At 42.8% G+C, this 27438-nt stretch overlaps 1 protein-coding gene and 2 pseudogenes across 6 annotated transcripts in view; 2 read left to right on the forward strand and 1 right to left on the reverse strand.

The window, feature by feature from the left end:
- PPP1R13B (protein phosphatase 1 regulatory subunit 13B) overlaps positions 1-27438 on the forward strand; it is an 83723-nt gene that overhangs the window by 32735 nt on the left and 23550 nt on the right. For all 4 annotated transcript variants that reach the window (XM_082387600.1, XM_082387601.1, XM_082387602.1 and 1 more), the window contains exons 3-4: positions 4004-4123; positions 11494-11570. In XM_082387600.1, coding sequence (XP_082243726.1) covers positions 4004-4123; positions 11494-11570 — 197 coding nt within the window. The remainder of the gene's footprint in view (positions 1-4003; positions 4124-11493; positions 11571-27438) is intronic.
- Positions 4142-11485, forward strand: LOC309626652 (melanoma-associated antigen 10 pseudogene; annotated as a pseudogene). The gene has a single exon. The product of its transcript is annotated as a melanoma-associated antigen 10 pseudogene (transcript).
- LOC309626658 (small ribosomal subunit protein eS27 pseudogene) lies at positions 14449-26455 on the reverse strand (annotated as a pseudogene). The gene is made up of 2 exons (XR_014249960.1): positions 18787-26455; positions 14449-18756 (listed from the first exon to the last, which is right to left on the reverse strand). The product of XR_014249960.1 is annotated as a small ribosomal subunit protein eS27 pseudogene (transcript).

Raw genomic sequence — 27438 nt, forward strand, 5'->3', positions numbered from 1 at the left:
TTTGTTTGTTGCATGTCATGTTGTTCATCTGCTTTTCTTTTCCCTATGATAACTTCACGAAGACAAAAACATTATCGTGTTCCCCTGTGTACAAAGCCTTTTAAATAGTAAGTGCTTCATAAATATTTGTTTATTAAGTTGAGAAAAGTTAATACTGGCTCTTATATTTAAGGATTTGTCAGCTAGCTGGGCAGAGATGATCAGTGTAGGTAATATAATTACCGAATACAGAAAATTCTGCAAAATAATGTGGACTCTCACGGAGGGGTGGAATTGAACTAGGATAGGATACACCGGGCGAGGGGAGCAGTGTGAGGGAAGGACAAGAGAAGAGCATGGACAAGGCTTGCTCCTCAGACAGCACTGAGAGGAGGGGACCCGGGAGGGTGGGAACTAGACTGGCAAGGCCACCTGCTCCGGCAGCGTGTGGAAGGAGGTAGCTGTGTGCATGGATGGGTCTGAGTCAGGAAGCAAGAGAGTGGTCAGTTGGAACATGCTGTGTATGAGGTGGGCGTCCAGATGGATGTGTTTAAAGGACACTTAGGGATAATCAGTGAATTCTTACACTTCTTAAAAATAATTTTAAAGTTAAAACTTTAAGGACACATTGAGAGAAACTTGACTTTGATAAATGGTGGACTATTTACTAAAGTAGAACTAAGAGGCCAGGTCCTCAGTTATCAGTCTGATACCACCTACAGGAAGAGGGGTGTTAAGTAATTGCAGTTTTTAGAGGACTAATGTTAGAGCCTGGTCATTCCATCATTGTTTGCTCTTCTCTAGCCTCTTAGCGCTCTTGCTTTTTGTGGCTTGCTATCACTTCTTATTCCTCATCTGCCTCTTATATTAGTCTGGGAGAGCCCCAGTGGTCCCTGGCCGCTTGAGTCACTCAGTTGGTGCAGTCCTTGGCTCCAGGGCCATCTGAAATCATAACCTGTGGTCTAGGCTCATCAGGAGTGAGGCCTGCCTCCTCGGAGCACAGAGGGCCACAGCCACTGCTCCCACTGTCTAGAGCAGTCCCTAGCACCCACGCACCTTTGCCTCTCGTCCCTTCCTTGAATCTCAGGGTGCGTTAAGGGTCCCTCCCCTTTGCTCCAGTACTGTCATTGTATTTATCAAAACATAATATAGTAGCTTTCATCTCTCTCTCTCTTATTGGACTAAAATTCCTGAAGGCAGGAACTTGTTTGTTCACCATCATACCCCCAGTGCCCAGCCTGTTTCTCATAATAGGCCCTGAGTAAACACTTAAATCATTGAGTAAATTGGAGCAGCAAAGCGAGATCTTGAAGAGATGGGGGTGGATGAGATTCAAAGGAAGGGGAAAAAGCACAGCCTTTCTCAGTCTTTTTTACCCCAGAGGAACCCTTAAGGTAATTTTCAGATTTTGGAGAACACTTTGCATAAAAATTACTGCATCCATAACACATGGTATACTCATGTCATCAGTATTCAGAAATATGATACTCCAATATAATTGTCAGTGCTTTTGAGAAGAGAGTATTTCTCTGTGGATCTGTGTATTAGTTTGCTCAGGCCGCCATAACAAAGTAACACAAACTGGGTGGCTTAAATAAGAGAAATTTATCTTTTCACAATTCTGGAGGCTAGAGGTCTGACTGAGATCAAGGTGTCAGCAAGGTTGGTTTCTCCTGAGGCCTCTCTCCTTGGCTTGTAGACAGCAGTCTTCTCCCTGTGTCCTTACATGGCCTTCTGTCTGTGTGTGTCTGTGTCCTAATCTCTTCTTAAAGGGACACCAGTCATTTGGATTAGGGCCCACCCTAATGACCTCATTTTAACTTATTACCTCTTTAAAGATCCTGTCTTCAAATAAGGTCACATTCTGAGGTACTAGGGGTTAAGACTTCAGCATATGAATTTGTGTGTGAAGGGACACAACCCAACCCATAACAATCTGTTAACTTGGCCAGCGTATTATCCTGATCTTTTTGTGGTTCCCTTCCTCACAGAGGATGTCAGCTCTAATGCAAATCAGGAGTGTAGGTAGGCCCTTCAGTTTTTCTTTTTGTGAAATTTCCTACTTGATTTTCTTTTTGCCTTATCCAAGAATGGCTGAAAGTCTTATAGATTTCTCCATTACATAAGATGCTAATGAGGTATAGTATGCTATTAATTCTACATGATATGTGTGGGGTAGTTTTGTTTTCACTTTAAAACAGAAATAACATTTTAGTTAACCCTTCTTATTTAAAAAAGGTAATGAAGCTTAGCTTGCTTTTCTTGAAGTTAGTCTTTAAAATTTTTTTATTTATAAAGGGAAACAAATTTTTTTCAATAACTGGCTTTAAGACAAAATTGGAGTTTTAACTTTATAAAGTTATGTTCAGACTTGGTAGATTTAAGTGAAGACTGTAAATTGATTTTAATTAATGTGAAAAAAATTTGTAAGCCAAAGCAATATGAATAAAAATATGGCCTAAGACACAATTTTATGTAAAACCAAGGGACATGATTAGGCTTAAACATGGGCCTCACAGCTATAAAACTACAATATACAAGTTCTTAAAAATCTTTTTTATAGGCCTATATCCATAAAAAGTGTTACTTTCAAAACTAAAAATATGGAATGATATACTTCTTTAGTGTTCAATTTGTGCTTGCTTTTCGCTGTACAAATACTCAGTTCAGAGTTGAACTAAGCACACACAGATTTCATTTTCAACTGAGATGAGATGATTTATGTCCTTGCCCTTGATGTTGGTTGAATAGACAAAGCTTGCCTGCACATGTAGGAAGATGAAACGGCAGCAGCACAATGTGCGCTGCATTTCTATGAATGGTGGGGTTTTCTTCCTTACGGAAGTCTGGCACTTATCTAGGACTGAACAATAAATCACACCTTGAATGTATGATGAGGCTGCAGCTTGCACAGCTCTTTCTCTTGACTCAGTGTCAGATTCTCAGGCTGAGCAGGAGGAGTCTCTCACCCAGCCACACTCTTGTGTTGAAAGGAGCCAAAATACTGTTCAATCTTGTCCTGCTCCTCTCCCACGTCAGGCGGTTTTCTGTGAGCCTTGGAACTTGCCGATATCCTTTCTCGCTTTCAAGCACAAGCGGCAGTGGGAACGTTTCAAGATTTCCTTTTTTTTTCCTTTTAATTGAGATAAAATTCACATAGCATAAAAATCCCCATTTTAGTGTACAACTTTGTGGTTTTTAGGACATTCTCAGTGTTATGCAACTATCTCCAAACTCTGTACCTCCCCATTCCTTCCTCCCCCAGCCCCTGGCAACCACTGTATTACTTTCTGGCTCTATGTATTTGACTATTTTAAGCATCTCATATAAATTGTATCATATAATATGTGACTTTTTAAAAAAACTATTTATTTTTAGTGTGTGATTTTTTGATCTTTTTTCTCTTAGCATGTTTTCAGGATTCATCCATGTTGTAACATGTATCAATACTTAATTTCTTTTTTTGGCTGCAAATATCCATTGTATGATATACAACAGTTTATTTATCCTTTCATCAGTTAATGGACATTTGGGTTGTTTCCACTTTTTGGCTACTATGAATATTGCTGCTGTGAACATTCACATACAAGTGTTTGTGTGGGCTAGCTGTGTTGCCAGCATGTCGTTGTCAAGCCTTTATACATCTGATTGCCACCTGTAACATTTTAATGGATAACAAGATTCAGCCAATTTGTTAATGTGTTTCTTTGAAAGAGTGGGAGGCATACTGCTTCATGATAAATATACTAAAGGACATTTTTTTCCACTGTTCCCCATTTAATGTTGCAAAATTGCTTTTATGTTTACTTCTTTGTGTTTATATGTTACCTAAATTATTTCCCGTTCATGGTCTTGCTTTCATTTCATTAAAGTTAAAATTCAGTGCTTGTAATATCCTTGAATTCTAATATATATGTGTACATTTATTTTAAATTATTTTTATTCATTTTTTACTTTTGGTAGGAGTCATTTTGTTTGTTTCTGGGAAAAGTAAGATTTTTTTGTTTGTTTGTTTTTTTCCTAGAGCGTCCCATACCCTTTGATTATATGATGTATGAACATCTTCAGAAGTGGGGGCCACGAAGGGAAGAAGTGAAATTCTTTCTTCGACATGAAGATTCCCCAACCGAGAGCAGTGAACAAGGTAGATAAGTGCTTTTCCCCCATTTGCTAATTTTTGCCATAAAAGTTAATTTAAACATTAAATTAATTAAAATTAATTTAAGAATTAACAGGAATAAACATTAAATTATTCACATGATTTTCCCCCCTTCACTTACAAGTGGTGAGAGGGAGAGTTGGTATCTCACGGGGGTTTTTTGACTTCTGTTATTGCAGTTTATGATTATTTCACACTTTCAGCCTCCTCCTCAGGATCCTAAGTCAGTCACGTAATGCACTGAAACATGTAAGGGGACCTGCTGTTCAAAGGGATTGCTTTTGATAAATATCATATGGATGAAATCTCTAGATTTTAAGAATAAATGAAACCATGAAAGGATCATAAAAATTCTGGGAAATATATATATATTTATATAGTATATATATGTGTATATATACACATATATGTATATGGAGAGAGAGAGAAAAACAAGATCAAGACCTAAGTGGGGAGTTCTCTGGTGGCCTAGTGGTTAGGATTGCGGGCTTTCACTGCCACAGCCTGGGTTCAGTCCCTGGTTGGGGAACTGAGATCCTGCAAGCTGCGCGGTGCGGCCAAACAAAAAAAAAAAAAAAAAAGAACAAGGCCTAAGTGTAACTAACTCTAAACCATAATAGAAAAGACGAACCAAATTATTAAAATAAAAAAACAAAAAAAACCTCTTTGCATGGCAATAGCCACATTAAAGCAAGGTCAAAAGACAATATAAACTGGGAAACAGCATTTATAGCTCATATTGCAAAGGGCTAATTTCCTTTACATAAAATGATAAAAAAAAACAGTAAAAAAAAAAAAAAATGGACAAAATACACAAACCTGAAGTTCACAGAAAAGGAAATATTCATGACCCAGAAATATATGAAAAGAAGTTCAGCCTTACTCCTAATAAAAGAAATGTAGGAAAAACACTGAGATACTGTATTTTACGTGTCACGTGGCCAAGATTAGAACATTTAATAACACAGTGTTGGCAAGAATGCTGAGAAACAGGCAGCCTTCCACACTGTTGGCAGCTTCTGTAGAGGGCAGTTTGGTGGTATCTATTAAGCTTACAAAAGCATGAAACCTTTCACCCAGCAATCTCACTTTTGAGAATTTATCCTAAAGCTGTGTCTGCACACATACAAAATGACATCTACATAGTGTAGCTCATGGGCACTGCTGGTAGGAGCAGCCTTCAATGCCTCCAGGGGCGTTGGCTGAAGAAACCGGAGTACATCTGCTCTGTGCCCTGTCCGAAACCACTTCCTGCACTTGTCACTTGAATAAGCACAGTGTACACACGTGCTGCCTCCTGTGTAACAAAGATGAAAGAGTAATGACGTATTCTGTGTTGGCTTGTGTGTATGAAATATCTTTGGAACGATAAGTAAGAAACTGGTAACATGGCTAACCTGGGGGGAAGGCTGCTGGGTAGGGGAAGGAGGGAGGGAAAATTGGTCATTTATATCTTTTGGTTCATTTTGAATTTTTAAAAAAAATTTATTTATTTTATTTATTTATTCTTGGCTGCGTGGGTCTTCGTTGCGGTGCGCGGGCTTGTCACTGAGGTGGCTTCTCTTGTTGCAGAGCACGGGCTCTAGGCACACGGGCTTCAGTAGTTGTGGTGTGCAGGCTCAGTAGTTGTGGCTCGTGGGCTGTAGAGCGCAGGCTTAGTAGTCGTGGTGCATGGGCCTGGTTGCTCTGCGGCATGTGGGATCTTCCTGGACCAGGGCTCGAACCCATGTCCCCTGCATTGGTAGGCGGATTCTGAACCACTGCGGTGCAGTGAAGCCTGTTTCCTTTTGAATTTTGAACCATAGGAATATACTACTTTTTAAAAAAAATTTTTATTGGAGTATAGTACATTTACAATGTTGTGTTAGTTTCAGGTATACAGCAAAATGAATCTATTATACATATACATATATCCACTCTTTTTTAGATTCTTTTCTCAAATAGGCCATTACAGAGTATTGAGTAGAGTTCCCTGTGCTGTACAGTAGATCCTGATTAGTTATCTGTTTTATATATAGCAGTGTGTATATGTCAATCCCAGTTTCCCATAAACTACTTATTTTTGAATTAAAATTTAAAATAAGGGAATCTTTTTTTTTGGAAAGCATATACACTGTGCAGTTAAGAAAGAAACCTTTGTTATTTAACAGTGATTATGGATTACTTCTGGTATTTAAAAAAAAATAAACAATGAAAGGACATCCTTTTGTAAAAAGAAGATTCTTTTGTTACAAGTTATCCCTCTTTATTTATTTTTTGCCGAGCCACATGGCTTGTGGGATCTGAGTTCCCCGACCAGGGATTGAACCCGTGTCTTCTGCATTGGAAGCACAGAGTCTTAAGCACTGGACCGCCAGGAAAGTCCCTAGTTGTATTTTTTTATAATACCTATTTATTTATTTGGCTGCTTCAGGTCTTCGTTGCAGCGCGCGGGTTCCTCGTTGTAGCGCGCGGGCTTCTCTCTAGTGGTATGCAGGTTTTTCTGTCTCTAGTTGTGGTGCACGGGCTCCAGGGCGCATGGGCTCTATAGTTTGTGGCATGCGGGCTCTCTCGTTGAGGCGCACAAGCTCAGTAGTTGTGGCATGCGGGCTTAGTTGCCCCATGGCATGTGGGATCTTAGTTCCTTGACCAGGGATCAAACCTGCGTCCCCTGCATTAGAAGGCAGATTCTTTACCCCTGGACCACCAAGGAAATCCCTGTATTTTTAATTAAAGGATATTTTGCCACTAGGATGAGCTACCGTCTGCTTTAAAATCATCTTCCCGTAGCTGTAAATATCATGCTGTTTTTCACAGTGCATCATTACTTCTGGTTTTTATTCCACTGGGTGTTGGTCATCTGGAGTCAGGAGACCAAGGCTCCAGGCCTAGCTCTTCATCCATTTCTACCTTAGAAAAGGGCCCTGCCTCTCTGGACGGACTCCTGAGGAGGATTAGACTAGCTGGCAGTTAAAGTGCTGTTCTAGTGCTAAGAACTTACTTTAACTCTCTACCTGAGTGCTCCAAATATTTATACCCTATACTCAAATTAGAAGTTTTATATTTTACTTTAATCATTATAATATATGTACATAACCCTTACTGTCTCAGGATGGTGGAGTGGGGGGAAGGTCTTATATTGTTCTCACTCTATAAAGTCTGGAAGCGTTAGGGATACTTGAGAGAACTGTCTAGAGTCACAAGGAAGGGGACAGCACTGACCTTCCAGTTGACGTTCATCGTCACACCGGATGCTGCTCAGTCTTGTTGTGCTCACGTGGCAAGTACACCTGAGACAGTGGAAGAGCCGGGTGCTGGGCTGTGTGAGGTTAAGGAGACAATGCGTCCCAGGGGGATGGGGCTCGAGACGAGGGCCTTGAAGAGGGAGTCGGACCTGGAGGGGAGAGTACAGAGCTGCTGCACTGAAGGCAGGGGACCAGGATGAAGGAGGCTCCGAGGGCAGTGGTGCCAGGGAGTACACCTTTCTCGACCCAGGCTGGTGCAGAGGGTTGGTCAGGACTGGAAGAACCAAATTCATCACACGACTCTCATCACTTTTCACAACTTTCAGCAAAGTCCCTGCTTCCCTATTTAATACTCCTCAGCTTAGCTTTGATGGCATTTGTAATGGGACCCTGCCCATGTCCTCAACCTGTCTCTTCTTTCTCTCTTCCACCATATTCTTTGTTGCATATGCATTCGCTGTCGTGCCCTAACTCACAGTTCCATCTTCCTCCAGCTGTGATGCTCCACCCTCCGCCCTTTTCCCTCTGCCTGTGCTTCTGCATGTTCTGCCTCTCTCTCAGAGCTCAAGAAGAAAGGTGGCAGGTAGAACAGCTCTCATTGGGTGCTGTGTTCCATTTTATTTCTGTTCACTGAACTTCTCCTCCTGCTTATATTCTAATCAGCCAGAGGTGAAGATCCAAGACGCATGTTTCCTCTCTGCTCCCCACAGAGCTGAGGACAAGCCAGTTGTCACCGATATATATTGTTTAAAAGGAGTTACATTTGAGTATTTATTGCCTATAGAACTATAAGGTATAACAAGAAGTAAAGGACAACCCTGACTTAAAAGAGTAGGAATTCTCTATATGGAAACTAGAGGAGAGTGTGGAGGACATTTCCTTCAATCACCTTGTATACCTGGGGGAACAGAAGCTTAATGTGTAAAGTAACTCGGTGCAGGTCATGTGCAGAGTGTAAGCTAGAATCCGGGGGCTGCTGTGATGGAGTTTGGAGTGAGGGCTCCTGGGTTCAGCACCGGCCCTGCTGCTTACTCAGTTTGGACCTCGGGCAACTGACTTCACATCCCTGTGCCTCCGTTTCCTTATGTGCAGGGTACATTGGGTTGTGGTGGCAGTTAATGAGGTGTCCTGGCGATGTGCTCACTAAATGTCAGCTCTTATTATTATTTTCTGTCTCCAGAATGCAGGATCATCAAGTTTCTTCTTTACCATCAAAGATTAAGTGGCACTTGATATAATTTCAATGTTATGTGTTTTATAGTATTCTAATTTGATGGTTTGCTGTTTGCAAGAGGCAGCAATGATAGAATATTAAATTAACCCAAGTACCTTATTTCTTAAAAATTCTAATAACTAAGAATTTAATTTACTCTGTAAACTGATAGATGCTATAGTCTAGGATGTGTGTATGCGTAATTTCTGCTAATAGGAAATATAATAGCTGTGATGAAATGGCTATTGTATATTATGCGACTGTGTTCGGTTGCATACTCTGTCATTCCCATTTGTTTAATCGCATTTTTCATTATCACCTCCCTAAGGGCCCTTTACTGGATATTGTATTCTTACTTGCCCCTGTCTTCCCCCTATCAGATGTACTGTATGTCTGTTTATGTACCCAGTAGCTTTGCTTTATACATAAAAAGAGTAAGTTTTTTTTTAAATAAATTTATTTATTTATTTATTTATTTTTGGCTGTGTTGGGTCTTCGTTGCTGTGCGCGGGCTTTCTCTAGTTGCAGCGAGCGGGGGCTACTCTTCGTTGCAGTGCATAGGCTTCTCATTGCAGTGGCTTCTCTTGTTGCGAAGCACGGGCTCTAGGCGCACGCGCTTCAGTAGTTGTGGCACGCGGGCTCAGTAGTTGGGGCTCGCGGGCTCTAGAGCGCAAGCTCAGTAGCTGTGGCGCATGGGCTTAGTTGCTCCGCCGCATGTGGGATCTTCCCGGAGCAGAGCTCGAACCCGTGTCCCCTGCATTGGCAGCCGGATTTGTAACCACTGCGCCACCAGGGAAGTCCAAGCTTTAATTTTTAATAAAAATTAATTGTGGTAAAATATACATAACGGAGAAGAAACTCTGAAGTCTAGCTGTGGGCAAAGAGGCACCACTGGAAGGTGTGCTTCTTCTCGGACCCTCCCTGCGGTCAGGGACGCTGCAGCTCCCACCCAGCCTCCAGTCTGGGGCGCAGAGTCACTCTCTGCACGGGGTGCAGCTGGTCGGAGGCTCAGAGCTGACCGGGAGGTAGCCTGTTCCAGCCAGCATTTCATCCAGGACCCAAGGGGGCTCCAGGAACCGGGAGGCGAAGGCCCAGGTCTGAGGACTGTGTCCTCAGGTCACAGAGCAGAGGAGGCCCAGGCAGTGCCAGGAGTCAAGGTGAGGTTGGCAGGGGACAGGCCGCCCAGGAGGAGCGCCCCTGTGAGGCCCGAGAGCACCCCTCAGAAGAAGACCTGCCCATGGTCCCCATCTGTCACCCCTGCCCACACTCCTGTTGGTGGCCCGACCCCAGTCATCAGACCCCTGGTCCAGATGAGTGAGCTCCGCAAGCCTGAGGCAGACCTTCAGGACCCAGTCCAGGCCCAGGGCCCGGTGGAGGCGCGGCTGTTCAGGGCTGAGGGGGAGGAGGCTGCATCCCCCTCGTCTCCCTCCTCCCCAGTCCGCGCCCTCCCCCCCCAACCCAGGCCGAGTCCTTGTCCCAGGAGGCACTTGATGTGATGATGGCTGACCTGGTGGGGTTCCTGCTCCTCAAGTATCGCACCAAGGAGCCGACCACCAAGGCGGAAATGCTGAATATGGTCCTCAAAGACCATCGGGACCACTTCCCCGTGGTCTTGAGCCAAGCCTGCGAGTGCATGCAGCTGGTCTTTGGCGTGGATGTGAAGGAGGTGGACCCCAGCGAGCACACCTATGTCCTGGCCCCCACCCTGGGCCTCACCTGGGATGCCATGCTGACCGATGGGCAGAGCGTGCCCAAGGCCGGCCTCCTGGTGATGCTTCTGGCTGTGATCCTCCTGGAAGGATCCTGCCTTTGAGGAGGAGGTCTGGGAAGCACTGAGCGTCATGCGGGTGTATGCAGGGAAGCAGCACTGCATCTGTGGGGAGCCCAGGGAGCTGCTCACCAAAGTGTGGGTGCAGGAGGGCTACCTGGAGTACTGGCAGGTGCCCCACAGCGACCCCGCCCGCTACGAGTTCCTGTGGGGTCCCCGGGCCTACGCGGAGACCAGCAAGTGGCAGGTCCTGGAGCATCTGCTCAGGGTCAATAGCTTGGATCCCAGGTCCTTCCCATCCCTGTGTGCAGAGGGTGTGAGCGATGAGGAAGAGGGGGCCTGAGCCAGAGCAGCAGCCAGGCTCCTTCCAGGCCCACGTCCAGCAGCTTCTCCTGTGGGGCAGGAAGGGAGGCCGATCCTTCGCTCGGAGTTTGAAGAGGGAGCGGTCACCCTTCTAAGTAGTGAGGGCCCGGGAGAGCTGGGGGAACCCGGTGTGCAGCATCTTTGGGTTCGTGTTGTGTATGAGGACATGGAATTTCATCTCTGTTTTCTTTAGGAATTCTTCAAATATTGTTCCTTTTAAAAGAAGCCTTAATAAGCTTCGGTATCTAAGTTTGTGAATGACATTGATCACACATGTATTTGCGCTAATTCAGTTCGATGACAAGAGTTCTGCTATTTTGTAAAACAAATTGTAAGATTCCCATATTATTTTGTGATCCTGAACAAGATAACATGGCATTGGAATATGAATCTCTTGGAAATGAGAAAGAACTTTAGAATAAAATTGATGGGGTCAAGAAAAAGAGAAAGAAAAGTAAAAGTTAATTCTAAAAAAAATATACACACACACACACACACACACACACACACCGTAAAATTTACCATCTTGACCATTTTCTAAGTGTTAGAAACTTTTTGATATAAAGCAATTTCAAAATTCTGAAATAGAATATTAGAAAAAATTTTCATTTAAACAACTTTATGTAAACAGGTTGATTATAAGACATTTTTTCAACTGTACTAGTTTTTGAGTTGTCCAGCCTGGTATTTTATACTTGTGTTCAATAAATATTTGAATAAGTGAAGAAATGATAAAATATCGTTTTTCTAGTATGTCTTTTAGTAAGTTTGGCCTTCATTTCTCTAGGTGGCCGTCAGACCCAAGAGCAAAGAACTCAGAGAAATGTAATAAATGTACCTGGAGAAAAACGCACTGAAAATGGGGTAAGTAATAGTGAATTAAATTGAAAAATTTTAATTGCTTTTTATAGGTACTAATGAATTGGGGTTATAATTTATTTTTAAAGAATTAATTTTGGGGTAGTGCTAACCGAAAACAATAAAACAGCCAGTTATTTTACCAGCAAAACAAGTTGATTTGGGAACAGTGAAGAATTGCAATTCAGGACCCGCAGCTCTGGACAACCACATCCCAGTCCTCTAAAGCAAGAGGAAACTCTTTTTTAGAGGAGAAGAGGAAGTTGGGAGGGGCTGCTGTCAACAAAAGGTCTGTTGGAGGAACCTGGGAGTTTGAAATATGGTGGCTTTATATTGGCTGAATTGTTGTCAGGCAAGGAGGAGATTGTTATTCCTGCTGCTGGTGGCAGTAGAGTGGTGTTACTTCCTCCGGGGGTGCACAGTACGTCTCTTCCTGTTGGAGTCTGCACCGGTGTCTAGTGGTATGTGTGTGAGAGCTCCACGTCGTGGCTTCCCAACTCCATTTTCCTGAGGTTGCCCTTTATTTTCACAGAAGTTGTCATTTCTGTTGAATATTTCAAACATTTTTATGAAGTTACAAAGCGGCAGTCACTTGAGTGGTAATGGTTTTATCAATCCACACCATGGCCCATGCACTGGATGGTCTCAAGCAGAGCAGTGCCCTCCATGCCCATTACATGTTGCTGCCCACGGCATGTCCTGGAGCAGCAGCTGCGTGCCTCTGTGCTCATGACAGTGGCCTATCCCCAGGAAGCAGATGGTCTAGTCTCTAGACTAAAAGATGGGCAGGCAGACTTGCTTTGTATCTTCAGTGTTGATGTCTTGATCCTTGTGTCAGGTCTTAAAAGACAAAGCGGCTGGTGGGTTGAAGTCTTCATAGGTGCCTCCAGGAAAGAGAACTTCCTTTATCATATGGTGTAGAGTTGGAGAATAGGCCTAACATTGATTATAGGTGAGGAAGTTTATCTAAGTAGAAGGGTTCTTTTTTCTTTTTCTTTTTTTAATATTTATTTATTTTATTTGGTTGCACCGGGTCTTTGTTGCAGCAGGTGGGCTCCTTAATTGTGGCTTGCAGCCTCCTTAGTTGTGGCACATGGGCTCCTTAGCGGTGGCATGCGTGTGGGATCTAGTTCCCTGACCAGGGATTGAACCTGGCCCCCTGCATTGGGAGCACTGAGTCTTATCCACTGCACCACCAGGGAAGTCCTAAAGGGTTCTTTTTAAGAAATAACATGTTAAAAGAATGAGCAGAAATGAATGAATGAGAGTCAATGAATGAGAGAAAAAGGAAGAATGAGAAACTTTCACCATGGTCTTTTCTGGAAGTTTTAGTAATAAGTTTTCCAAATAATTTTCAGGCTGGAGAATTAGTTTCTTTTTCTGGCTCTGCCACTAACTAGGTGTATAGCCTTGGGCGGATCACCCCCTGGCATGTGCTTGGCACAGCTATACACTGGAAAAAGCACAGGCCTGGAGTGTGGAGGGCCCGTGCTCAGACACGGCTTCAGAACTTTCTAACAAGCTAAGTCTGAGCAAGTTACTTTGCCTCTGTACTTTCCAACTCGCTATTATTGACTTCCGATTTTATTTCTTTTATTGGCTACCATTGTGACTTTAAATGATATACTTAAGTCTCTATTTCTTTGTATGATCAACTTTAAACCATGTCTCTGGACCTCCCTTCTTGTAAGATGAGGGTATTAGCACCCCCTCCCTTTTCTCTGTCTCCCCTTCCCTCCTGTCCTACCTTCCAGCTTTTTCAGCTGTACTTTTTTTTTTTTTTTAATTTATTTATTTTTGGCTGTGTTGGGTCTTCGTTGCTGCGCACGGGCTTTCTCTAGTTGCAGCAAGTGGGGGCTACTCTTCGTTGCAGTGCGCGGGCTTCTCATTGTGGTGGCTTCTCTTGTTGCGGAGCATGGGCTCTAGGTGTGCAGGCTTCAGTAGTTGTGGCACGTGGGCTCAGTAGTTGTGGCTCGCGGGCTCTAGAGCACAGGCTCAGTAGTTGTGGCACACGGGCTTAGTTGCTCCGCGGCATGTGGGATCTTTCCGGACCAGGCATCGAACCCGTGTCCCCTGCATTGGCAGGCGGATTCTTAACCACTGCGCCACCAGGGAAGCCCTCAGCTGTACTTTTATGTTGTCAATGTTGATAATATTTGTGTACTTTTATCTAAGTATAGTTAAGACTTTATACCTTGTATATATATTGGTTATAAAGCTGAAAACCATTTAATGGTGTTTATTATTTTAGATTTTTCAGATATTATCCACTGCAGAGCCAAGTGGTATACTAGATTATATTTTCTTCTTTTTGGTTCCAATGTCTTAATCCTTGTGCCACTCAAGGAGAACTATTCCTAATGTCAAGATTAAGGATTCTCCTTCCTTACCCTTCAATTTCTAAAGATCATTCCACAAATCCTCCTCTTATTCTTGCCTTCTGATATACTTGTCCACTCCAAATCTAGAGCCTTTGTGGGGTTCCGTCAGGCATATATGCTTCAGAAAGTCGTAAGAAATAATGGCCCAGGCCCCACTGGCAGAATTTTTGATTCAGTAAGTTTGGAATGGGCCTGGAAAACTCCCCATATGACTCTGTTGCCCGGCCAGGTTTGGGAACCTCCAGGTTACATGTACCCACTGTCGGAAGCATTCAGAACTTACCTGTACAACAGAATTTTGAAGATCCTTTTGAGTTCTAAGATTTCCTGGCCTAAACTTTAGGGAAGGGGAAGTAAATACGTTGAGTAGGCTGTGTGTATTGAGGCGGGGTATGTGCGCATATGATAAAGGGAAGGGACTCCGGAGGAAAGGATTCCCTTCCAATAATGTAAGAAGGTGAGTTTCGATGTTTTGATGTGATGGGTCTGTGATCTTTTCCAGGATGAAGTTGTTTCTTGTTAACATGGAAATGAAGTTTACATTTCAAGAGCAACAAAACTGAAACCTGAAACCAAAATTAAAAATGTGTTTGTAGCCTTTACATGAGCTTATAGTTAGAGGAAGGTAGAGAGCTAGCGAGGAGGTATAACTCTGTGCTAGAAGCATGACATCTAAGATGTTACTGTGTTTTATGGCACACACACCTGCCTTTTAAGCCTAATAATATATTACCTTTGTGAAGTACTTTATTGTCTACAAAGCACTTTTACATGCATTTTTAAAGTTAATAAGATGTTGAAAATGTCCTTCTCCAAAAATGTTTTTGTGTATATCCTGGATATAGAATGGTGGCACACTGAACCGTCTGTCTGTGGGCTGCAGCAACCAGGAACAGATCCAGCAACCTGTGGGTTGGAAGAGAAGGACAGGCTGCTGATTTGGTGTGATGCATGCCCATTAGCAGCTGCTGAGGCAGGAGGCTGGGAAAGTTCTGTTCTCCCAAAATTGCAGGTCATGAAGTCAGGTTGTCTAAGAAATAAAGGCCCATGGGCTTCCCTGGTGGCACAGTGGTTAAGAGTCTGCCTGCCTATGCAGGAGACATGGGTTCGAGCCCTGGTCCATGAAGATCCCACATGCCACGGAGCAACTAGGCCCATGCGCCACAACTACTGAGCCCACGTGCCACAACTGCTGAAGCCCGTGCACCTAGAGCCCGTGCTCCGCAACAAGAGAAGCCACCGCAATAAGAAGGCCGTGCACCGCAACGAAGAGTAGCCCCCGCTCACTGCAACTAGAGAAGCCTGCGCGCGGCAGCAAAAACCCAACACAGCCAAAAGTAGATAAATAAATAAATTTATGTATTAAAAAATATATATATAAAGGCCCAGATCCCATTGGCAGAACTTTTGATTCAGTAAGTGTGAGGTGGGCCTGGAAGACTCCCCATATGACTCTGTTGCCCTGCCAGTTTGGGAACCTCCAGGTTACATGTACACACTGTCGTAAGCATTCGGAACTTACTTGTCCAACAGAATTTTCAAGATCTTGTTTAACTTTATGGTATAAAGGCAAATTGATTATTCTCATTGTGTATGCCTGTATCAGGGGTCCCAAGACCACCCCCGGTGTTGGTGATTTGCTTGGAGGACCCACAGGACTCAGCATTATGGTTGTGCTCGCGGCTGCAACCTCCTCCAGTCAGGGAACACAAAGCAAGAGCATCAAAGGGAAGAGGCACACGGCGTGACGTCTGAGGAGACCAGGCTCCCAAGAGTCCGCTCCCAGTGGAGTCACACAGGATGCACCTAATTCTTCCAGCAGCTGATCGTGACATGAGTGAAATGTCTGCCAGGGAAGCTCATCAGAGCCCCAATGCCCGGGGTTTTATTGGGAGCTGCTCATGTGGGCAGCCTCTGTCTAGCAACCACCAAAACTCCTGACTCCCAGAAGGAAAGCAAGCATTTTACTTAGGTGTCCTGAAAGTATCTATACTTCTTTTCTGTTTTCTCAGCCAATCAGGCTAAATCTGAGTCCGTTTCTGCTTTATTCCTGTACATCCACTAAGTTGCCAAGGCCAATTGATCCTACCCCCACCCCCCATATTTTCTTCTAAGAGCTTTATAGTTTTAGCTCTTATATTTAGGTCTGTGGTCCATTTTGAGTTAATATTTGTGTATGGTATGAAGTAGGGGGGCCAGATTTATTCTTTTGCATGTAAATATCCTATTATCCCAGCACCATTTGGTGCAAAGACTATCCTTTCCCCATTGAATTGTCTTGGCACCTTTGTCAGATCAATTGACTGTATATGTGAGTGTTTGTTTCTGGAAGCATTTATTATTAATATGGTCACTTAGTCTCCTTGTTTTCCATATGGTACCCAGGACTCAGCTGGGACTGTCATCTCCCAGGCCAGATAACGTTTCAGTTGTCTAGAGAATAAATTTGTAGACTTCTGCCAGGGTAGGAGAGAGGTGGTCACCTAGATCATAGAGTTGGGGAGGAGATCTAGGGATTTTACTGCTTCTTAAATATCTTTCACTCAGTTTGCTTTATTTTAGGTGCCTTACATTTCATCCCCCTTTCCAGAGATACATAGTTTTGCCAATTCCTGAGCCCTTTGAAGGTTCTGTGATGTAACTGGTTTCTTCATCCAGTTTCACCTCCTCTCTCTTGAGGTCTGTCTCAGATCTACTAGGTCAGTTACTTCGCATCCATTCTCCAGCTTCCAGACATTCTTGTTGTCTCCATTCCTGTTATCCTGTTTTTGTGGTGTTATATTATTTGATGTCAAAAATCCCTTTACTATCATATAGTGGTTTTGAGATTTAATGAAATTAGGATTAAATAATTCTCTGTTTTGAGTAGAAGAACTAAGTGTGCATTTCTGTTAATTTCTCCTGTTGGGATTTGTTGAACTTACTGATTCTGGGGATTGGCATCTATCAACCTAGCTGGAAAGTTCTCTACTGTTATCTCTACAGGTATTTCTTCTTCCACATTCTTTCTTTTTTCTTCTCTGGAACTTTGATTAGACATGTTATATCTTTCATTTTATCCTTAATTACTCTTATATTTTCACTTTCTTTGTCTCTTTGTACTGTGTTCTGGATAACTTCTTAAGATACAATTTTTCAGTTAATGAATTCTGTCTTTCACTGTGTTTATTTGGATGTTAGTACATATAATATCCTTTTAGTGTTACTTGTTATGAAAAGACAAGGCACAGTGTGGGAGAAAATACTTGCAAATACTATACCTGATAAGGAAATATATTCAGAATATAAAAAGAAATCTCAAATCTCATTAATAAAATAAATAACACAGTTTTAGAAGAAGCAGGCAGAATATTTGAATAGATGCTTCACTAAAGAAGGTATGTGAATGTCAAGTAAGCATGTGTAAACATGTTCCACATCATTAGTTTTTAGGAAAATACAAATTAAAACCACAGTGAGATACTACCACGCATCCATCAGAATGTCTAAAACTAAAAAGACTGGTGATAGCAAGTGCTGGCAGAGTTGTGGAGAGCCTGCGAGAAACACACACGGCTGCTGAGAATGTAAGTGGTGTGGTCTGGAACACAGTTGGACAGTTTCTTTAAAACTTGAACATAAATCTGTTATACGATCCAGCAATTCTACTTCTAAGTATTTACACGAGAAAGGAAAGCAGATATCCATATAAACTTGTACATGAATGTTATAGCAGTTTGATTTGTGGTAGCCAAAAATCTAGAAAAACCCTAATGTGTGTTAACAGGTGAATGGACAAAAAAACTGTTATATCCATACAATGAAATATTCCTGAGCAATAAAAAAGAATGAACCGGGCTTCCCTGGTGGCGCACTGGTTAAGAATCCACCTGCCAATGCAGCGGACACGGGTTCGAGCCCTGGTCCGGGAAGATCCCACATGCCGCGAAGCAACTAAGCCCGTGTGCCACAACTACTGAGCCTGCGCTCTAGAGCCTGCAAGCCACAAATACTGAGCCCACGTGCCACAGTTACTGAAGCCCGTGCACCTAGAGCCCGTGCTCTGCAACAGGAGAAACCACCTCAATGAGAAGCCCGCGCACTGTAACAAAAGAGTAGCCCCCGCTTGCTGCAACTAGAGAAAGCCCGCGCACAGCAACGAAGACCCAATGCAGCCAAAAATAAATTAATTAATTAATTAAAAAGAAAAAGAAAAGAATGAACCACTGCTGCATATTACACCATGGATGGATCTCAAATCATTACGCTGTAAGAAAGAAGCCAGACAAAAGAGTACACACTGTATAGTTCCATTTATATAAAATTAGAGAAAACGTAAACTAATTTCTAGTAACAGAAAGTAGATCAGCAGTTGCCTGTGGACCTGGGACCTGGGAAGGGTGGCGGGAGGTGGGAGGGAGGGATTACAAAGGAGCACAAGGAAGTTTTAAGGGTGACGGGTTTGTCCATTTTCTGCATTGTGGTGATAGTTTAATGGTGTGCATGTTTGTCAAAATGTGTCAAATTGTGCACTTCCGATATGTACAGTTTATTATATGTCAACTACAGTAAAGTGGATTTAAGCAGTCATTAAAAATTTTTCAGTTTAGAGGTTTTAGTTGGTTCTTTTCCACCTCTTCTTGGTTACTCTTTGGTCATATTTTAAGCTTCTCTTATTTCTTTAAACACACTAAACATAGTTATTTCATATTCTGCAACTAATAATTTCAGTTTCTGCATATGTCGCTTCTACTGGCTTTAAGTCATGGTGTTATGATCTTTGTGTGCTTTGATTTTTGACAATGAGCTTCTCATTTTCCTTGGAACTTGACCTGTGCATTTTTTTTTTTTTTTTTTTTGACCTGTGAATATTTTTAAGGTCTGGATGAAGGTGGGATTTTCCCAAGTGGTTTGCATTTGCTTTGGTCAGTAACTGGGCGTGCAGATAGACTCACTCTGTGGTCCCCTTTGTGGGTCTTGAAGCTTACATGAGGGCTGTCTCGTGTTTACGGATTCTTAGCGGGGTCGTCCCCCTCCACTCAGACTGTGATGGAGAGAGGGCAGATTTCTCCTGCTCGCATCTGTGGGTTTGAGGGTGTTTCTCATTCACTCTCACGCTGAATCGGGGTCCTGGATGTGTATGGCATCTTCTATTGGACTCTCCACCCTGGGTTGGTCTCATCTTTCTCTCTCTTTTTTTTTTTTTAAATCCGAAATGTGTTTATTGGGATGGTTTCCTGTTCTTCTTGATTCAGGGTGCTTTTAGTGCTGCTTCTGTCTGAAGGAGCATCCTTCTGTAAGCCTTGCTTTTCCTCTTGTAGGCTGGCAGAGGACAGTAGAGCAGCCGCCACACAAAACTACTGTTTGTGCATGGCTAGAGACGGTTGTGATTTTATAGCATCCTGGGCATTTCACATCCATGAAGTAGGAATTGGGGCTCTGCACCAGGCGCTTCTTGCTGCGTTCCTCTTCTCTCCTGGAGAGGGATGAAGGAGGTCCATTCCAAGAGGCGTGTTCTCGTGGGGAGGTCGTCACTACTGGAAAACCGGCTTTCTCTCTTAGTGCCAGGCTTCAGCAGCTCCAGAGGGCAAGTCTCCAGGTGGGCATAAGCTGGCTTTGATATTTCCTCAATGCCCAGAGCTTCTGCTGTCTCTTTATTTCAGCCCCTGTAGCTTCCTTCCTTGCTGTGTCAACTCGGTGGTGCTTTTAAAAATAGGTTTTTATGTTTTATCTTTTAGTTGTTGCTATCAGGAGTGTAGCTCAGCGTGTTTTGTGGGCCACATTCTGAGAGATAGAGAAGTCACCATAGTGCTCAGCTTGTAGCACTCGTGTGGGGTGTAGTTGGTTTCTCTTACTGGTGTTCATGCTCCTTGGTAGCCCTATTCTCCTGTTGATCTTTCTCGCCCCAGCTGCGCCCAGCCACTTGCCTTGGGTATAAATGTGGTTAAACCAAACTGAACTGGTATCAGTGAATTTTAATCGTATGAGTGATTCACATATAGGATAAAATAGCATATTGTAGTAGTATTGCAGGGGGTGGGAGCCAGTATATGCTTTAGATACCTAATTGACTCTTATTAATTTGTGAGACTTAGTAATTTTTGGAATATGAAATACACCATTTCCAGAGCACAATGAGATGTTAGAGAGGTTCAATTTTACTGAATATTTTATGTGATAAAAATAAACCTACATGTTTATAATGTACCTTGATATCATTATCACCTACTTTTTTGTTTGCTAAATAAGCAAGTAAAAATACTCTCCAAACCTGAAAGTTTATAACCTTGCAGAGGTAGGAAAAAAGAGGAATGATTTAATGTTCTAGAATATCATGTGATTATAAACAGATTTTATCCTAATTATTTTGTCAGTTTTGTTTTAGGGATGTTTGTCATCTTTGAAGTGGCATTGTACTTGAGAATCCAGTTATACTTTAAAAAACTAGTTATAATTTTAAACCAATATCTTGTGATGATTAAATCACAAGATGGGATACTGGCTGTTAGGTCTAATTCTTCTTTATTTCTTACTTTTTAAATTGAAAAATAAATGTACAGAAGAATGTGTAAAACATGTATGGTTTAAAGAATTACTAAGCAGACACTCAGGTAACTACCACCCAGGCTTGGAAGTCCTCTTTTATTCTTTTTAAAGCAATTCTATCCAATTTATTTGTTTATTTATTTATTATTGCAGTAAGTTGATTTACAATGCTGTGTTAGTTTCAGGTGTTCAGCAAAGTAATTCAGTTATACACACACATATATATTCTTTTTCATATTCTTTTCCATCATAGGTTATTATAAGATATTGGGACTTCCCTGGTGGTCCATTGGTTAAGACTCGGTTCTTTCACTGCCTAAGGCCCAGGTTCAATCCCTGGTCGGGGAACCAAGATCCCACAAGCTGCGTGGCACGGCCAAAAAAAAAAGATGTTGAATGTAGTTCCCTGTATCCAATTTATTTGTATTTTAGATAGACCAAAGACATTATCAATGCAAGGTGTTTGGTGGTGGCTACTTGAAGTCTGCCTCAGATTTCACAGAGAAAGAACGGGTGTTTTTTGGAGAGAGCTGTGAAAACAGATAAACTATAACACAGTGTGAGGAGTGTGATGAGAGTAGGACAAGGCACCACAGTAACAGGGAGGATCAGATTAGCCTTATTGAGGTGGCGACCAGAGACTTCCGCAAAGATAGGGAGGAAGACGTGGGGCTGTGTGGCGGCAGAGAATGTAACAGCAGAGCCAGGGGACAGGAAGGTGGGGCGATGCTGAAGAGGGAAGAGAACTGGAGAACCCGCCTGGGGGTCTCAGAGCCTGGACGTGTCTTGTAGGAGGTTAAGTAAGAGGAAGACAGGGTCAGCTGTATCTCAGAAGGATCCCTGGGTGCCAGCGTGTGTGCTTGTGTGTCTGGGTGGAGGGTGGAATGGGACCGGAGGCAGGGAGTTTCGTGAGGCTTTGCCAGCTCTACTTTACAGCAGAGTCACAGCTACTTGAATCTCAGAGAGACTGACTTCCAGAGAAAATATTTGAAAATAAAAATGTCAAGGTTATGGAGATATAAACTCAAAAGGCATCCTGTTATCTGTAAACTACAACTTAAAGAAAATGTCACTTGAGATGCTAATGTAAACAAGAGGAGTTATTATTAGCTAACAGAATGATCTTTCTTTAAAGAAATGTTAAAAGAAACATTTGTAGGAGGACAATATTACCCTCCAAGAAAAGAAATTCCTGAAAATCATCTTTCAAGAAAAATGATCAGACACGAGGTTTTAAAATTAGTTCTTCCGGGACTTCCCTGGTAGCATGGCGGTTAAGAATCCACCTGCCAATGCAGGGGACACAGGTTCATGCCCTGGTCCGGGAAAATCCCACATGCCGCGGAGCAGCTAAGCCCGTGCGCCACAACTACTGAGCCTGTGCTCTAGAGCCCGTGAGTCACAACTACTGAGCCCGCATGCCACAACTACTGAAGCCCTCATGCCTAGAGCCCGTGCTCCACAACAAGAGAAGCCACCGCAATGAGAAGCCTGCACACCACAACAAAGAGTAGCCCCCGCTCGCCACAACTAGAGAGAGCCCGCGCGCAGCAACGAAGACCAAACACAGCCAAAATTAAATAAATAAATTTATTTTAAAAAAAAATTAGTTCTTCCCCTTTTATAATTCATTTATGTCTGCTGACATGAAATTGTCCCAAGAAAGCCACAGATGACTTCCTCTGGAATAATAGCAGCAGCAATAGGCAGGCCTCCTCACCATCCTGCCTTCCTCCAGAAAGCCCTTCAGTGTCACTAGGCAGGTGTCATTAGTCTGTTTTGTCATTTCTCATAGTCTTCCAAAAATAGTTACCTAGAGTTCATTCTTCTCTGTATTTTTTTTATTATTCTATGCTAGAATCAAGTTATCTTTAGCTTTTACATTTTTCCCAGGGGGGGGAATGAATCCTTTCCTGTTAGATTGAACCATATGAAATTATTGATTTTGACCATTTTTTGATCTACAAAAATAGCATTTTCATATGATTCAAACTAATAATAAATCAATAAGTGGTGTCTAATGGAGTGTCTACCCTTTGATACAATAAATGATTGTTGGTTAGGAGCAATGGTAAGAAATGTAGCCTGGTAAGAAAAAAACATGAGGGCAATACCACCTGTGCGATGGAAAGAGCGTCTGGCTTGCTGTCAGGAGACTCAGGTTAAGATCCTGACACGGATACTGACCCAACCACAGGAACTTAGGAGAGCCGTCCAGCAGCTGCACAGAGACTCAGCTTCCTCATCCTAAACTAAGCTTATTTTCCCTCACAGAGTTTTCGTACACATCAACTAAGATAACTGTAAACTCAAGTATATATAAATGTCTGAGCAAGTGCTCCTTACATGTTGTTGAATCTCTAGAATTTCGAATCCATTAAAAAATACTGAGTTCTGTCCCATGTCTGGAAGTGATGTCAGATCCTGAGCGTCAGAACAGCTGTGTAAGAAATCCCTTAGATGATCAGGAAGAACTTCAGGAAGCAGATGGCATTGCCACTAGATCTTCAAGGATAAGGAAGGGTTTAGGAAGTAGGAGAAAGGCATTGTGGACAGAAGGAAGAATGTGAGCAAAAATATGGGGGTGGGAAAGGGTTGCTTGTGGAAGGGGGCGGCAGGCACAGCTGTGAGAGAGATCAGGAGCTGAGCCGCAGCTTCCAGTGGGCGAGGTGGGCTCAGGGTAGACACGGTGCGAGAGCCATTGATGAAAGTCCGGAGTTTAGGGAGGAAGCCCGAGTTGGAAGGAAAGGAAGGGGTTTGGTTTCAGACATATGGAAGTTGAAGTGCTGGCAGGGCATACAAACAAAAATGTGAGTTTGGCCATGGGAACTCTGGATCTAGAGCTCCTTTGGAGAGAGGCCAGGGGTGGATGGCTAGGCTCACCAGTGGGTTAACTGTGTTCTCCATATAGACTAAATACAAAAAGGAACTTGGAAGCTTAGGGAACTTACTTTTTTCCCAAATAATATTACAGTTATATTCTTGTCTGTTTTGTAACCAAAGATGAAGTTATTTGGTTGAGTATTAAAATCAGCATATCAGGATTAAAGCTGACATCTATAGTGGCCCATTAGCTGATAGGTGTTTAACTACTGACAAAATCCACTACCAAACAGTATACGTTAGGCATTGAGGGGAAAAGCAGCATTTATATTTAAAACCTCTGTTGATTGCCCTGTTATCTCACTCTCTTAAACATATGCTCATAAACGTTCTCTTCTTTGGATTGTGACAGTGCTGTTGGGAACAACCAAACTCTTCTAAGTAGTGCATGATAGAATGATAGAAGTCTATAGAGTCTTCACGAGATTTCACAGTCAGTGGATGTGGTGGTCTTTAAATATGTCTGCAAATTCTTTAACATGCCTCCCTTCAAAGGTGGAGCCTAATTCCCCTCCTCGCTGAGACTTAGTGACTTAGCTCCGAACAAACAGAACATGGGGAAGGTGAGGTCATGTGACTTCGAGGCTAGTTCATAAGGAGACAGCTGCTCCAGCTCTTTCTTGGATTGCTTGTGCTGAGGGAAACCAGCCACTGTGTCACGAGGACACTGGAGCAGGCAGCTCTGAGAAGGGGCCCACTTGGAGGAGAACTGAGGCCCCCCACCAGCAGCCAGCAGCAGCTTGGTAGCCATGCGTGTGAGCCATCTTGGAACCAGATCCTGCGGCCTTAAAACGGCCACAGCCCTGCCTGACATTTGACTCCATCTCAGGAGGAATCTCTAGCCAGAACCGACCAGTCATGCTGCTGGGGAATCCTTCACCCACAGAAGCTGTGAGCCATGATGAATGTGTACTGTTTTAAGCTCATACCAAGGCTAGGTGTGATCTGTTACTCAGCAGTAGAGAGCAGACACACGGCCTGTGAAATAAAGAAAGGGGGACTGTTGATTCCCAAACTGTTTTCACAGATATAAAATATATGAGTTGAACGCTGAAGTCATGATGATAGAAGCAATAACACATGAATTCAGCTGGGACATGAAATGTCATGCAATGACAGTGTGTCGTATTTGCGAAAGGAGGAGGAGAAGGCTTCACAGTAGGCATGGTTGGTGGAGAGGGATGCAAGAGAATTTTTCTTTGGAATGACTTTGAAATGTAAATTCTTCCTTTTATATAATTTTCTTCACCAATTTTTCAACTTTTGGGGATAATGCACTCAAACTGAACTTAAAGTTATAGGACAGGAAAGCATCTTTAGGGTAACAAAAGCTAAACGAGAGAGCACTTGAAAACAGATGGGGGAGGCCCTGTGCACAGTAGAGCAGAGGGGGTTAAAGAAGACGCCCCTCGGCCTCTTCACCAGGCGCGTGTGCTCAGAGCGCACGTGGGGACTCACCAGCCGTGACACTTGCTCTAGGGTTGGGCCACGTCCTATTCTCTGATGCGGAGCAGTTGGGGTGAGTAAATTGGTGACTGTTTATTTGCTTGAAACTAATGTCACAATATCACTTCTTACAGAGCACTTAATGTGTTTTTGGATGTCATTATACCAAAAAAAAGTCTGGAAAATAGTGTCATTTTTCTAGGAACTGTGAGAGTGAAGAGTCATTAACTGAACACATACTGTGCAAGGTGAGGAACGTTTTGTTTTCATAGACAGAAGTGCAGTCTTCGATGGTTTTGGCACGTATTGGAAAAACACATTCGGTGCATGTTGGCAGAACGTTTTCAATAGTACCTCAGATGAGACATAAAGCTAAGTCTTCTTACTAATATTTGGGAAGACTAAAAATCTACAAAACATATCATTAGAGGCTTAGGATGGAAGATGAGTGTATTGCATAATTGTCTACAATGGTTTGAGAAACTTTATTATATATTTTTAATAACTGAATTATTGTAACACCAGTTTCAAAATATATATGAAACACATTACCCGAGGAGACAAAAATACATTTGACTAAAGCCATGTTATCAACTGACTTGTGATCTAAAGCTTTTAACCACAATTATCAAGTGAGTTGTAGTTGTTTAATATCTAAAAAATCTAGTTCTGATAGCCTGTTTGTCAAACATACTTTATTTTGATAGCTTTCTGAGTCATGATTCATATACATAATTAGTACAAATGAGACATTAGCCTGGGAAATAAGCCCCCCTTTATATCTAAATTTCAGCAAATCTAGCTAGCTTATTTGTTTGTTTGTTTGTTTATTTATTGGCTGCATTGGGTCTTCATTGCTGTGTGCGGGCTTTCTCTAGTTGCGGCGAGCGGGAGCTACTCTTTGTTGCGGGGCGCGGGCTTCTCATTGCAGTGGCTTCTCTTTGTTGCAGAGCACAAGCTCTAGGCACGTGGACTGCAGTAGTTGTGGCACGCGGGGCTCAGTAGTTGTGGCTTGCGGGCTCTACAGTGCAGGCTCAGTAGTTGTGGTTCATGGGCTTAGTTGCTCCATGGCATGTGGGATCTTCCCGGACCAGGGCTCGAACCCGTGTCCCCTGCATTGGCAGGCAGATCCTTAACCACTGTGCCACGCGGGAAGTCCCTAGCTAGCTTATTTATTGAAAATCTGATTATAGTGCGTTTGGGGTTCATAGCTTCATTAAGGACATTTTTATGCTTACTTCTTTTCATTATTTATCAAAATACCATTTATGTGGAATTCTTTCTTCACCAGGAGGTTAGCATTTTATTTCAAAAGGGGATCATTAAGGGCTTCCCTGGTGGCGCAGTGGTTGAGAATCTGCCTACCAATGCAGGGGACCCGGGTTCGAGCCCTGGTCTGGGAAGATCCCACATGCCGTGGAGCAACTGGGCCCGTGAGCCACAATTACTGAGCCTGCGCGTCTGGAGCCTGTGCTCCGCAACAAGAGAGGCCGCGATAGTGAGAGGCCCGCGCACCGCGATGAAGAGTGGCCCCCGCTTGCCACAACTAGAGAAAGCCCTCGCACAGAAACGAAGACCCAACACAGCCATAAATAAATAAATAAATACTTAAAAAAAAAAAAAATAGAAGCTGTCACAGTTTTAAAAAAAAAAAAAAAAAAAGGGGGATCATTAAAATTTAAACCCTGACAACACCAAATGTTGACAAGGATGTGGAGAAGCTAGAGCTCTCATATATTGCTGGGGGGAGTGTAAAACAGTGCTTCACTTTGGAAAACAGTTCGGCAGTTTGTATCAGTTAAACCAGCCCTTAACCACACAAACCACCCCCTCAACCCATTCCCCTTCAGTTACCCAAGAGAAGCCAGAACGTTTGTCCACATAAATACTGGTACATGAATGTTCAAGATGGCTTTATTCCTCATAGCTAAAAAGTAGAAATAACCGAAATGCTCATCAGCAGACGAACAGGATAACAAAAACTGTTATATCCATACGACTGAATACTACTCGTCAGCAGGAAGGAACGAGTTCCTGATACAGGTAACAACGTGGATGAATCTCTAAAACGTTGTGGTGAATGAAAGAAGCCAAACACAAGGAAGTGACCCCGTCTGTGAGAACTTCTCCAGGACACAGGACTCGGTGTGATGATCGTGGCATAACCAGCACCACCCCTGCAGATGGCTGGTTTGGGGCAGGGAGAGTGGAGTTGACTGGGAAGCACAGCGGGGAGCTTTCTGGGATGATGGAAATGTTCTGTCTTGACTGGGCTGGTGGTTACACTGTGACGTGCAGTGGTCAGAACTCATGCAGCAGTAGACTTTAAATGGCACGTTTATGGTCTGTAAATTATGCCTCAATTAAAGTAAACGTGATAAACTTCACTGGGTATTTCTTAAACTAGCCTGTTGTCACTTCATTTTGTTAACTTATTACCACTATGGATGTTTTTGAAATTTTGTATCTGAAATGGATTAGAATATATGCTTATCAATTTTTTTAAAGTGGCTAATCTTAAATTTAAGAGCATAAAAATTAGAAAATCATGTGTTTTTTTATTATAAGTGTTGTGAAATTATATATATGTGCGTGTATATATATATATTTAAACAGTAAATTTTATTATCTTACATAGT

This window comes from Balaenoptera borealis (genome assembly GCF_965194805.1).
Source record: "Balaenoptera borealis genome assembly, chromosome: 3".
Lineage (NCBI taxonomy): Eukaryota > Metazoa > Chordata > Mammalia > Artiodactyla > Balaenopteridae > Balaenoptera > Balaenoptera borealis.